The 14,321-nt window shown below is 38.0% G+C and overlaps 1 protein-coding gene across 14 annotated transcripts in view; it reads right to left on the reverse strand.

Annotated features, from left to right (window-relative positions):
• The window catches only part of LOC122005748 (shewanella-like protein phosphatase 1), a 50,329-nt gene that overhangs the window by 13,032 nt on the left and 22,976 nt on the right, over positions 1-14,321 (reverse strand). For all 14 annotated transcript variants that reach the window (XR_006118489.1, XR_006118485.1, XR_006118488.1 and 11 more), the window contains one exon: positions 6,358-6,493. Coding sequence is in view for 2 of the 14 variants with exons in the window: in XM_042560929.1 (XP_042416863.1) it covers positions 6,358-6,493 (136 nt within the window). In the remaining 12 variants the exon portion in view is untranslated. The remainder of the gene's footprint in view (positions 1-6,357; positions 6,494-14,321) is intronic.

Genomic DNA, 14,321 nt, shown 5'->3' on the forward strand with positions numbered 1-14,321 from the left:
TGTTCTGTCTGTGTCAAAAGTCGCCTCCCACCGGTGTTTTTCCTTCTCTCGACGGCCATCGACTCTCTTCCTTCTCTCGACGACGCCGCCTGAGCTCTCTTCCTTCTCTTGACGGTGACACCTGTGCTCTCTTCCTTCTCTCGACGCTGCCGCCTGAGCTCTCTTCCTTCTCTTGACGGCGACACCTAAGCTCTCTTCCTTCTCTTGACGGCGACACCTGTGCTCTCTTCATTCTCTCGACGACGACGCCTCCCACCAGCCTCTCTGTTGTGCCACTCTGATTGGCAATTTTGTTTTAGTGCTGCGTTCGGTGTTATCATCTGGAACTCGTAGATTTGTTCGTGTTCAACAAAACTCGTAGATCTGTTCGCGTTCAACAAAGCCAATCACCGCCGTCCCTTCTTCTCTTGTTTGTTCGCCTCATACACCTGCGCATCAACTTGGCAGGCGCACCAGGTCGCTTCGCTTTCGCCTACCACCTCGGCGTCTCCACTAACTTCCTGGTCAGCCACTTTGTGATCTTTGTGTGCTTCACCAAGCTATTCGCACAAGGTGTTTGCCAACATCTTCCACCTCATCGAACATCCCTTCAAGAAGTTCTTTGGCGAGTACAACCTCTTCGACCAGATGCACAAGTGCTCTCCACCAACATAGACATCCAACAGAGCTTAATCGCTGGCCACATCTCCAAGGGGCTTTAGAGATACCACACCCAAAGCTCCAGTGAGGTAGCGGTCATTGTTCTCCTCATCGAGCAACTGCCATCACTGTACTTCCTGCACATAGTTTCCGTGTGCAGCCAAAAAAGATGACAAAACAGAGCTCTCCTCTTCCAGCAGCGTCTTGGACTTTCTTTGGCAGAAATCAGAGAAGTCTTCCTTCCTCTTTTACTTGACTTCTTTTGGGATAAAATTTTATGGCTGAAAATAAGGCTTCTTTTGCAACGGATATGGTACCAATGATGTCTAAAATCATGGACTATAAGCTAAATGGTTTGAACTATTTAGATTGGAATAAGATGGTTCGTCTTTATTTACGAAGTATTGACAAAGATGGTCATTTTACTGATGACCCTCCTCAAGATGATTCAAAGCAAACATGGCTTAGAGAGATGCTCGCTTGTTCTTTCATATTCAGAATTGTATTAATAGTGAGGTAATAGGTTTGAACAATCATTGTGAATTTGTTAAAGAACTAATGGATTACTTGGAATTTCTATATTCTAGGAAAGGAAATCTCTCTCGCATGTATGAGGTTTGTAAAGCATTTTATCGTGTGGAAAAACAAGATCAACCTCTCATCAATTATTTTATGGCATTCAAGAAGATATATGAGGAGATTAATATGATTTTGCTCTTTAGCCCTGATGTGAAGGTTAACAACACCAACGAGAACAGATGGCTATTATGAGCTTTCTTGTTGGCCTAACTCCTGATTTGAGTCTGCCAAGTCACAAGTTCTCTCTAGTTCAGAGGTCTTTTCTTTACAAGATGTATTTACTCATGCTCTTCGTACAGAAAATATTACACCCGTTTCGCTGAATAGTGCTTTGATGAGTCGCAATACTAAATATATACCTGGAAGACCAACTAGTCACAGTGGAAACAAAGGAGGTGGCTTATATGACTTTGAAACTCGAACACCGAATTCGAGTAGTATTATATGCAACTACTGTCATAAGCCAGGCCATACAAAGTTTGAGTGTAGAAAGCTACCGTATAAAAATCAGTAAAAACACTTAGCCCATATTGCATCCACTAATGATGTCTCTGATAAATCGGTCCTTATCTCTGCAGATGAATTTATCAAATTCTCAAAATATCAAGAATCACTCAAGTCTTCATCTTCCTCTATCACTGCTATTGTTGATTCAAGTAAACAAAACGCATTTCTTCCCTCCTCTTCCAAATGGGTCATTGATTCTGGTGCCACAAATCATATAACAGGTAATTCTAGTCTCTTTCTATTTTTCAATCCAAAGCTAACACTCCTACTGTTACTTTAGCTGATGGGTCTCTATCTTGTATTCGTGGGTTTGACACTATCAATCCTACTCCTTTGCTTTCTATCCTTTGTCTTACATTTACCTAATTTATTCTTTAATTTGCTCTCTGTTAGTCAACAAACTCATAATCTTAACTGTTGCATCTCATTTTTTCCTAATCATTGTTTATTTCAAGATATTTTGATGAAGAAGATTAATGGTAAAGGACATGAGTCTAGAGGTCTCTACATTCTTGACACACCACTCTCATATTCTTTTGCTGGCTCAAGTATCACCTCTTCGTTCGAGGCCCATTATAGATTGGGGCATCCATCTCTACCTTTGCTCAAAAAGCTTTGTAAGGTGTCTTCGTTGGATTGTGAGTCGTGTCAGTTTGTAAAACATCATCGTCTTAGTTCAAGTCCTAGAGTAAATAAACATGCTACTATTCCTTTTGAATTAGTTCATTTTGATATTTAGGGTCCTTGCCCTATTCTATCTAAATCTGGTTTTAGATATTTTGTTACTTTTGTCGATGATTGCTTTTGTGTAACCTGGTCATATTTAATGAAAAATCGTTCTGAGTTATTTTCTTTGTTTTGTGCCTTTTGTGTTGAGATTAAAACTCAATTCAATACATCCATCTGTACTTTATGAAATGATAATGCTAAGGAGTATATGTCCAGTTTATTCCAGTCGTATATGGGTCAGAATGACATGCTTCATGAAACCTCTTGTGTTGACACTCCATCCCAAAATGGTGTAGCTGAACATAAAAATAGGTATCTTCTTGAAACTACACAACCCTTTTATTTCAAATGAATGTTCCTAAACCTTTCTGGGTTGATGCAATGTCTATAGCATGTTTTCTCATTAATCGCATGTCATCCTCTGTTCTTCGTGGTGAGATCCCTTACAAAATCCTTTTTCCTAATAAGTCGTTATTTCCTATTAATCCTAGGATATTTGGTAGCACTTGTTTTGTTCAGGATGTTCGTCCACATGTCACTAAGTTAAATCCCAAGTCTTTGAAGTGTATCTTCCTTGGTTATTCTCATTTTTAGAAAGGTTATAGGTGTTATTATCCTAGTATTAACAAATATCTTATCTAAATTGATGTTACATTCATGGAAAACACACCTTATTTTCCATCCTCGCCAATTTGGACTCATCAAAGGGAGGATGATGATTTGTTGGTATATTCTATCACACCCTCCGCACCTGTCTCGGAATTGGCTCATGTCAAACCTCCTATTATTCAAGTCTACTCCAAATATCACCCTTTAGATTCATGTCCTGCACCTACTACTTCGTCATCAGATCCAATCCCGAGCAATGATCTATTGCATTATGAAAAGGTAAACGACAGTGTACTTATCCTACTTCTTTTATTTCTTATAAAGACTTGTCGTCTTCCTCTTGTTCTTTTATTGCTTTGCTTGATTTTGTCTCTATTCCTAAGAATGTGTGTAAGGCCATATCTGATGCTGGTTGGAAAGAAACAATGATAGAAGAGATAAATGCTTTAGATGATGATGGCACTTGGGACTTGGTTGATCTACCTTTAGGGAAACGGGTTATTGGATATAAATAGGTATTCATAGTTAAAGTTAATCAGGATGGGTCAGTTGTCATATTAAAAGCACGTCTTGTCACTAAAGGATATGCACAGATCTATGGGGTGGATAATTCTAACACTTTTTCTCCTGTTACAAAGTTGACATCTGTTCAATTATTTATTTCAATGACCGCTACCCATCATTGGCCTTTACATCAACTTAATATCAAGAATGCTTTTTTTCATGGTGATCTTCAAGAGAAGGTGCATATAAAGCAACCTCATGGTTTTGTTGCTTAGGAGAAATCAGGGCAAGTTTGTCGTCTTTGAAAAGCTTTTGTATGGTTTGAAACAGAGTCCTCATACTTGATTTGAAAAATTTAGTCAAATTATTGAAAAATTTGGTAAGACGAAAAGAAAGTCTGATCATTCTGTATTCTACAAGCAGTCAGGAGCTAGTATCATTCTATTAATTGTATATGTAGATGATATTATGTTCACTAGAAATGATACTACGGGAATCTCATCTCTTAAATCTTTTATTCATACTCAGTTTCATACAAAAGACTTGGGAGTACTAAAGTATTTTTTGGGTGTTGAAGTTATGAGGAGTTCAAAATGTATATTTTTATCTCAGATAAAATATGTCCTCGACTTATTAACTGAAACAGAAAATTGGGAACAAAGCCTTGTAGTACTCCAATGAGTTAGAACATATGTCTAACAGGAGATGGGAAACTATTTGAGCATCTTGAGAGATATTGAAGATTAGTTGGGAAGTTGAATTACCTTACTGTAACTTGTCCAGATATTGCATATTCAGTCAGTGTTGTAGTCAGTTTATGTCATCTCCAACCGCTCATCATTGGGAAGCATTAGAGCAAATTTTGTGTTACTTGAAGGGAACATCCGGACAGGATATCGTATATAAAAATCATAGGCACACTCATATTGAATGTTTTTCAGATGCAAATTGGGCAGATTCTAAAATAGATTGAAGATCTACTTCAAGTTATTGTATCTTTGTTGGAGAAAATCCAGTCTCATGGAAGAGTAAGAAGCAAAACGTTGTGTCACGATCCAGTGCATAGTCAGAATATAGAGACATGGCATAGTCTGTGTACGAGATAATATAGATATATCAACTCTTGACTGAAGTAGAACTTAAAATTTCAGTGCTAGCTAAACTGTGGTGTGATAACTAAGCTACTCTTCATATCGCATCAAATCCTATGTTTCATAAGTGAACTAAGCACATTGAAATTGATTTTCATTTTGTTCGTGAGAAAATTCAACAAAACTTGATTTCTATCAATATTTGAAGATTGGAGAACTTGGGGGCATCTTCACAAAAGCTCTAAATGGGATTCGGGTTGATTATCTTTGTAACAAGTTGTGTATGATGAATATCTATGCTCTAACTCGAGGGGGGGTATTATCCGTATATATATATATATATATTACCATAATTACCATATTATTGGTACAAATTAGTTAATAGATATATGTCAATTAGGCTAATTTTTCACTTAGCCTAATTATAGTTTCCTTAAAATAGATCCCTTGTTTGTATATAAAGGGGTCTTACTTTTCAATAATGTATGTATTCTTTTTATCTTAATTTACAAGCTCTAAACTCATCTAATCTGTAACCCAAATTAAAAAAAAAAACTTTTTTATTTATTTTTTTATTTTTTTTTATTTTTCCTAGGCTCGTAAAAGGATTCATATAGCCAACCTCACATAGTGGGAAAAAGCTTGGTTGTTGTTGTTATTTTTTCTGGACTCGTGGGTTGGCCCCCCACCCAACCCGCAACCGGCCATGGGTTGGATTGGGCTATGGGCCGGTCCATTTGACAACATAAGTATTATGAATAGCAAAATCTATAATGATCAGAAAAAGAAAGTCAGAACACAAGGTCAGAAAACATGCACAACCAAGTAGAATGGGATGGCATTGAGTCATCTGTAATTAATTCATCTCCAAACAAAGAAGTCATATTAATCCTTGCAAATGAGACATCAACATGCCATGCTGTTCTCCTCAATATCCCTATGTATGTATACTGAAGTCATAATCATGTAATAAACTTGAAGGTGCCAACTAGCTTAGATGATAAGATTTGTAATGTTTGTATACAGATAGAAAAAAAGATCTTCCCATTGCCCTCCAGAGGAAAAAACTCAGAGAAGACAATGTATCCACCACTATAAGCATATGTTCTGTATATTCTACATTTCTTGTTACATCACTAACTAGACCTTTTTTGTTCACCCTGCAACATTTCTGCTAGTAGAAAACATTTGAGTATGCAAAAAATTCCATGTCATGACAACGTGGACTTGGATCATATTTTCACCATTTTAAGCATATGACTGTATGCACGTCAAAATTCCACAGTATGGCATATATGTAAAATTGAACTACACGCTGTTCTACGAAAGTATATTTATCTTGCATACAGCATAACATCTAGGAAATTTAAACAAGTACACAGTAGAATTTCTAGTAAGTTGCAACTACAAGAAGATCTTTGTAGAATACTAACAATGCATTGAGGATATGTAGAAGTAATTGTACTACTATGAGATATAAATGAGATGGGTGAGGATCAAGTTCTAAAACCTTCACAACCAACCTAAGAAAAGCTACAACCACAACTAGAAGGCATGAAATCATAAAAAGATTTTGTACATAGCACAGAATAGTCATATCGTTGATATCCAGCCTTTGATCAGTCCATTTCAAGAAGTTAAGCAGAAATTCATTAATTACTTAAACATCAAGATTCATAAGTACATATCAGAAATTTACCATGATGAGGAAGAAGGCCTCCATGACAAAAGATCCAATCATCAATTTTAAGAACCACAGCATGGCGCGCAAGCTCACATGCCAAAGGACCACCCGGCCTCAAAAGTGAAGATCTAGCAATAACACCCTGCTGCTTCTGTCCTAATATTTTTAGAAATCTGTCAGCATAATGAAGAAAAATTTAGAGGTGAAAAAAAGTATAGGAAAATTGTTCACAATGCATGATCAAAGATCCATCCAAATAGATAAAGAAACCAATATATTAATGATTAGAAATGCTGATCATTTTAGTATTCCAGTTAAATTTCTTATTATCCTAAACTTATTGGAATTGAAACAAATATGTATTCGATCATTATGGTATTAGTAAGGGAGATCAAATGTCGTCTTCATCACTTAGGTGCTACTCCATGCAACTTGAATTCAAGTTAACAAAATAATCTCCAGCTTAACCCCTTAAACTCCCTCATTGGAATGAACACAGTGGATTTGTTCCATAATTCTAAAGAATTTATGTCCACATTGATCTATAACAAATTTGATCAGAGGCAGAGATTCCATGTGATATTGTATTCAAACTTGTATGAGTTACTTCTCAACATCCAAATGATTCCTCCCCAAAAATGTGAATTTGGAAGGGTCAAGCAAGCATAATCAAATGAAAAATTGAAAATCTAACAGCCAATCGGAAAACATATTATTTGAAGAACTCCATGGTAATTTGGTTTCTCAAATCAAAGTATTTATAGAGTCACCTTGGCAATGAATTTGCATCTTTTTTAACAAAATAAGTTTATAAATAAGTATCAAGGTAACTACACTGCTAAAATACTCTAACATGGTTTACTAATTAAGCTTAAGTATTCTCAACTCGCAAAAATCAGAACCACAAAATCTCCAACTAATTTAGGCTACTTATGTATTAATTAAAAGACACAAGTATAAAAGAGAAATAGCTTCTGGTGCCATCTACTACTACTAAATAAATCAGAATAGAAAGAAAAAGTCCATAACCATCAGCAGCAAATGTTTTGGATGCTTTTGCCAAGGCTAAAATCTTCAAAAACTTTGTCCTTGAAATTCACTAATTTCAAGATTCAACCTTTCTAGTGATGCATATTGGAGAAAAATTACATTGAAAAGTTATTTCACCTTTGTAAAATACATAAACATGCTACATGAACCAAAGATATATTGGTTGAAAAGAAGTTAATGTACGATCAAAGATAACGCTATTTTGTGACAAGAAGCTAGAGGGGAGGGGGAGGTGACAACATTTTTTATTTGTAAGTAATTTTAACTCAGTAGTTTCAAAGCGCTATTTTGAAAAGATCTTATGTTTACAGTAGAAAACTACATTTAAAATGCTTTCATAGTTTGAATTAAAGTTTAAATAATTTTGTTTTCAAAATATTTGTTGAATAAATGCATAATAAAGTAAAGTAGACAGACAACAAGAACACAAATATTTAACGTCCCCCAAGTTCATACTCCATGATCCATGACTCGTTCGGCGAGTCACTCCTCGGAATTCCACTAAATTTATCATTTTGGAAATCTTTCAAAGATGAAGAAACCTATACAAAAATTAGTTTTTACAACAAAAATATTTTTCAAAAATCAAACAAAAATAATATCAAAAATCTCAGTATACAAGTATAAGCAGTAGAATACCCGATATACATTAAATGATATAACTAAAACAAATGTACCAAACTATAGAAAAATATGTTATATGGATTGTTGATATACTAGTAGAGCTGCCTCAAGTCCCCTTTTAAAGATGTTGACTAGTATCCATCAATCAACTAGTCATGACACATCTGTAGATTGGTTCGGCGCTTTTGGTCATCATCCACAACGTTGATTATTTGGCTCTTATCTAGCATTAGTCAATTATTCCTTGTCTATCAGTTGTCTTCATCGATAGACTACATGTAGCTCACCCGTCAACATATTCCTACTATGCCAACCACTTCATTTGGATCTGAACCTTTCAATCTGTTGATTTGTGTCATTAATTGCTTACCATCAATCAACTGGTCTTTATAAATTCTGAGACCGAATCCTTTTTGGTACCATAGCACTTGGACACGTCATCAATTGATTAAATCAACTAGATCCAGGTTTAAAATTTCGAGTCATGCCAAAATTTTAATTTATGACCTAAACAATACGATTTCGGTATCATGTCGTGCCGATATAATTTTAGTACTTTTTAAATATAAATATATTAAATATTTTTATTAATATTTGATTGTTATAGTTGGTTACTATTAAGTTATATTTGATAGGTTAAATGTTGAGTTCATATTATCTCGTAAAATGTTTATTGCTTATTGAATAAAAGTCAATTTAGGGTTAGCTAAAATCCACCAACTAAACATGGCAAGATCAAGTAGGTTTAAATTGGATTTAATTTGGATTTAGTTTGGTCGGTTTAAAATTAAGACAAATTTATATATATAAAATTTAATTCATAGTAGTATATTTTATAAGGTTAGAAATTATATTATAGTTAAATTTTTTATTTTGTCTAACAATATATTCCCTCCAACTTAAAGAGGTTTATTTTTCTTGGTGGATAAATGGAAGGGAAAAAATTAATCATTCTCTAAGAGAGATTTTTTTTCTATATTTATCTCGTGGACGAGTGGATGGAAAAAATTAACCACATTAATGAGGTAAAGAGATTCTTTTCCTCTCTATACCCTCGTGGACGAATGAACAAGGGAAAAAATTAACGATGAAGAAGGAAGATGAAGAAGGAAAAAGAATTAATGAATCAAGAAGGAGAAAAAGAAGGGAAAAAAATTAAGGGAGAAAGGATTTGAATTAAATGTCTTAAAAATAAATAATAAATAAAATTAAAAATTAAAAATTAAAAACAAAGATAGTCACAATCTTTTGATGTCCGAGTGCACGACTTCCTCTACGACCTCACGAGGCCATGCTAGTGCATATCAACAGACAGAATGGAAAATTCAACCTATGTCGATCGGCATGGTATTTTATACCATGAACTAGATAGCTTGTATCAAACGGTCGATTATATTTTATCCATAAGTCAACTATTGTTGATTTTATCTTCGACTAAATTCTTTTCATCGAATTTATTATTGACTTTGTGATCGATCGATTGCTAATCTTATATTAGTTCACTAGATTTTGCATAAAATTAAATCAGATCAAAATTTCATCAATTATATAGGTAAGTCGAAAGAGAGATCAATTGACTAAAATGTTGACTTTGACCATGAAATGTTGGTTGATTTTCTAGTCAAGTCAATGCCTATTATATAGAAAGCTACCATCGCTCATATAAGGCATTCAACTTTACAAAGCTTCTAGCATACAATCGGTCGAGCGAAAGCCAAACGAGCATAAGGGTGCTTGTGTGTGCTCGACCGAGCAGAGTCTGATTAAGCTTAAAGGTGCTCAACCTAACAAAGCTTCTAGCATATGATCGGTCGAGCGAAGGCCGAACGAGCATAAGGGTTGTGCGCTCAACCGGGCAACGCCCGATCGAGCTTAAAGGTACTCAGCCTTACAAAGCTTCTAGCATACGATTAGCCAAGCGAAGACCGAACGAGCATAAGGTTGCTTGTGTGCGCTCGGCCGGGCAAAGCCCGATCGAGCTTAAAGGTACTCAGCCTTATAACACTTTTAGCATACGACCAGCTTAATAACCGGTCATCAAAAGCCTTAACCTTAGCTTGGTCATCAAAGCCCGATGGAAGAAGCTGGAAAACTCAATACCATAACTTTAACACAAGAAGATCTGGAGTTGCTCATCTACGCCAAGGCGCAGAAACTATTCCAACAACAACAACAAACCAACATTGGTGATATGTTGCCACCACCAAATCCGGAAGCATCAACGACCGCTCATCAAAGGGAAAGAGGAGTTCAGGAGGAGGGCCTTGCTCACTTGCCTCCTATGCCTCTCTCACCAACTCGACACCCCCGAGTTCTTTTTCGCACACTATTAGAACAGTTGAGCCAAGGAATAATACCTCAGGAGTCTTTTGGAGAGGTACCTGTGCGAGGAAAAGTGATGGCCAGTGATAGTTTCCCTGAGCGAGTGACTACTCCATTTTCTCAAAGAGTGTTGCATGATCCGTTGCCCAAACGTTATCAGAACCTAAATATAGGAGAATATTCAGGAACTACCGACCTAGAGGATCATCTTCTCAAATTTGAGCACGTCGCCCTTCTTCAACAATTAACGGATGGTATAAATGCCGAATGTTCCTCGCCACATTCAGCGGATCAGCCCAACGATGGTTCAAGCAATTGCCAAATAATTCTATCCGCCGCTTCACGGATTTCCGGAAGATATTTCTCCACCACTTCTCTAGTAACCGGCGATACCACAAAACTCCTTGGAGCCTATTCTCACTTAAACAGCTGCCCAAGCACTTACCAAGCTTCCTCCTAACAAAAGGGGAAAAAGTAATAGGAGGAAGATAATCGGGGGAAATTGGGCTTGGAGTAGAGGATAAACAGAAAAGTATAGAGGATTGGCCGAACTCTTCTGGCACAGTATCACCAGATTTTCCTTGAGAAAAAGGTAAAAGGCTAAAGGTTGGAGGATCACTTAGCAATGAGGGGCCTTCCCCAGTTTGCATGGGATTAGATAGTGTAAGGGTAGGATAAAGAGCTGACAAGGCAGGTTCTAGAGATTACTCTCGCCCTTCTTCAGGGGCATCATCCTCCTGGATAGATGTTGCTTGTCTTTTAGGGGAAAGAGCGAGAGTAAGTTTTCGCCCCTTATGTTTCCTCTTCAGAGGCACCTCTGGTTCCGGGGGAGCATCCTCTAAGGGAGGTGGAGAAGCAAGGGCAAGCTCTTCTGAAGTAGTGGTAGCACTAGTTCCGGCCGCTTGACTAGAACTAGTGGCCGGGGGTAAACCCCGCTCGGCCAATAGTTCTTGTTCTTTGGCACGAAGCTCCTCCTTAAAAAGGGCAATCCTTTTAGTAACTAGAGATTTTAAAACGGCGTCCACTGCACAAAAACAGAAAACATTTCAATTAGTGATAACATAAGGATTAACTTATCCAAACTTACCAAAAGAGCAAGGTAACCTCTTTTGGACAGGACTTAAGCCAAAAAGATACAACAAGTCAGCATTTTTGGCCCCTGCCCAAGCATTTACCAAGTTTCCTCCTAACAAAAGGGGAAAAAGTAACAGAAGGAAGATAATCGAGGGAAATTGGGCTTGGAGTAGAGGGTAAACAGAAAAGCATAAGGGATTGGTCGAGCTCTTCTGGCACAGTGCCACCAGATTTTCCTTGAGAAGAAGGTAAAAGGCTAGAGCTTGGAGGATCGCTCAGCAATGAGGGGCCTTCCCTAGTTTGCATGGGACTAGACAGTGTAAGGGTAGGATAAAGAGCTGACAAGGTAGGTTCTGGAGATTGCTCTGACCCTTCTTCAGGGGCATCATCCTCCTGGATAGATGTTGCTCGTCTTTTAGGGGAAGGAGCGAGAGTAAGTTTTCGCCCCTTATGTTTCCTCTTCAGAGGCACCTCTGGTTCCGAGGGAGCATCCTCTGAGGGAGGTGGAGAAGCAAGGGCAAGCTCTTCTGAAGTAGTGGTAGCACTGGTTTCGACCGCTTGACTAGAACTAGTGGCCGGGGGTAAGCCCCGCTCGGCTAATAGTTCTTGTTCTTTGGCACAAAGCTCCTCTTTAAAAAGGGCAATCCTTTTAGTAACTAGAGATTTTAAAACGGCGCCCACTGCACAAAAACAGAAAACATTTCAATTAGTGATAACATAAGGATTAACTTATCCAAACTTACCAAAAGAGCAGGGTAGCCTCTTTTGGACAGGACTTAAGCCAAAAAGATACAAAAAGTCGTCCTGTGGCCATTGATTAATTTTGAATCGTTGGCCGCTCAGTTTAGGGAGATAAGAAACAAAGATAGCCGGGTAGGATTTGGAAAAGGAGGAAAGGAAGATTGCTAAGCGATGGACCAAGTGGCGGAATCGGGCATTTTCATAAAGAAAAATGGGATTTGCAACTTTTAATATAAGAGGGCATGTCTTCAAAGAAGATTGTCGTTGGTCAAGATTGGAAAAGGAAGGTTCCAGGTTCAGATTTTTTGGGATAGACAAACAGATATAGGTTGCAGGGAGTAGGGGGAATGCCAAACAAACGGAATAGCATGTACATCCGGCACATATATCGAAAATCGTTTGGGACGAATTGTTGTAGCAGAATGTGAAAGTTTTGGCTTACTTCGGAAAAGAAAGGGTGGATAGGAAAGCGCAAGTCCGCTACCACTTGGTCATAAAAGAATGTGAGGTGATCATCGGGAGGAGAATGGGGGCGTTCATCCGAAGAAGGAAGGAGAATTTGATAGCTATGGGGTATGCCATATTTGGAATGGAAGTGAGCTCGGTCGGAAGCATCAAAGCTGGAAGCAGTAGAAGCATACCACGGAATAAAGGATTCCTAGGCCATGATAAGATATAATCCAAAAGACGAGCAACTTACTAGGTCCCCTAGAAGTCAGGAAAGAGGAAGTGCAGAGGAAGAAAGGTCACTGGAAAGAGCAGATGGGAGAAGATGAGAAGCGATATGTGAAGAGTCGGTGTTGGTTAGGGTTTTATATGGAGTAGGGAGTAGTGTAAGCATCACTGTTAGATTGAAAGGGCCCATATAAGGAGGGTCGTTGATTCGCAAGGTTAAACGAGTGTGCCATTGTGCTTTCAAGGAGGGGGATGTCAGCAGTCGTCATGAAGAATGAGTGGAAGGGACACGTGGCAATCATCCAGGAAAAGACATTTATGAAAGACATGACAAGCGAGACCTTTTAGCAGCCAAAAATACCTTTTCACATATCCTCGGTACTCGACCTAGTGAAACGAGAACTGTTTTTCGAAGAAGTCACTAAGTGCCTAAGGCACAAATTGCTAGACGCCTAAGGTACGATCGAGAACACGAATCGTAAAAAAAAATCCTAATATCAAAGAAAAATAAGTAGGTAGGAATGAAACAGCAAAGTTGTTAAATTTGAAATTCATTGATTAGCTCGTTGAAATACAAGTGATTGTCCCTCATCAACCTTAAAATGGTGTCATTCTCTTTTAAAAGGGAGAATGGGAAAGTTAACTCTTCTAAAGTAAGTCACAAATGAGGAGTAAGCAAGACTAGAACTTGAGTCCAGTCAGTTGGCTACACCTCCTTCGACTAGACTTGAGAGGAAAGCTAGTGATACAGATTATGACGAACGGATTCAGGAAATGACAAGGATATCAAAGTTAAGGTGAAGTGGTGATCAAGGTTAGGATAAGGTGATGTTTGCTAATTGGTCCTGATTGGTTGCCCTACATCAAAGTTATGAAAGCGCGCCCGAGCGTTCTTTGAGCAGAATGCTCAAATAAGGCTGAACGAACATAAGCTTGTTTGTGTACGCTCAACCGGGCAAAGCCCGATCGAGCTTCAAGGCACTTAGCCTTATAAAGCTTCTAACATATGATCGGACAAGCGAAGGTCGAACGAGCATAAGGGTGCTTGTGTGTGCTCGACTGGGCAGAGCCCGATCGAGCTTAAAGGTGTTCAGCCTTACAAAGCTTATAACATAGGATCGGCCGAGTGAAGGCCAACGAGCATAAGGGTATTTGTGTGCGCTCGACCGAGCAAAGTCTGATTGAGCTTAAAGGTACTCAGCCTTATAAAACTTTTAGCATACAACCGACTTAACGACCGGCCAGCATATATTCGAAGGTATTCTCATTGTACGACCGGCTTAACGATCGGCCGGGATATATTCTCAACAGAAAGTATGCTCAATATACGACCGGCTTAATGTCGGCCGAGATATATTCTCAACAAAAGGTATGCTCAATATATGACCGGTTTAATAAGCGGTCGGGATATATTTTCAACAGAAGGTATGCTCAATATGCGACCGGCTTAACGACCGGCCGAGATATATTTAACAAAAGATATTCTCAATATA

The sequence above is a fragment of the Zingiber officinale genome, chromosome 7B (assembly GCF_018446385.1).
Source record: "Zingiber officinale cultivar Zhangliang chromosome 7B, Zo_v1.1, whole genome shotgun sequence".
NCBI lineage: Eukaryota > Viridiplantae > Streptophyta > Magnoliopsida > Zingiberales > Zingiberaceae > Zingiber > Zingiber officinale.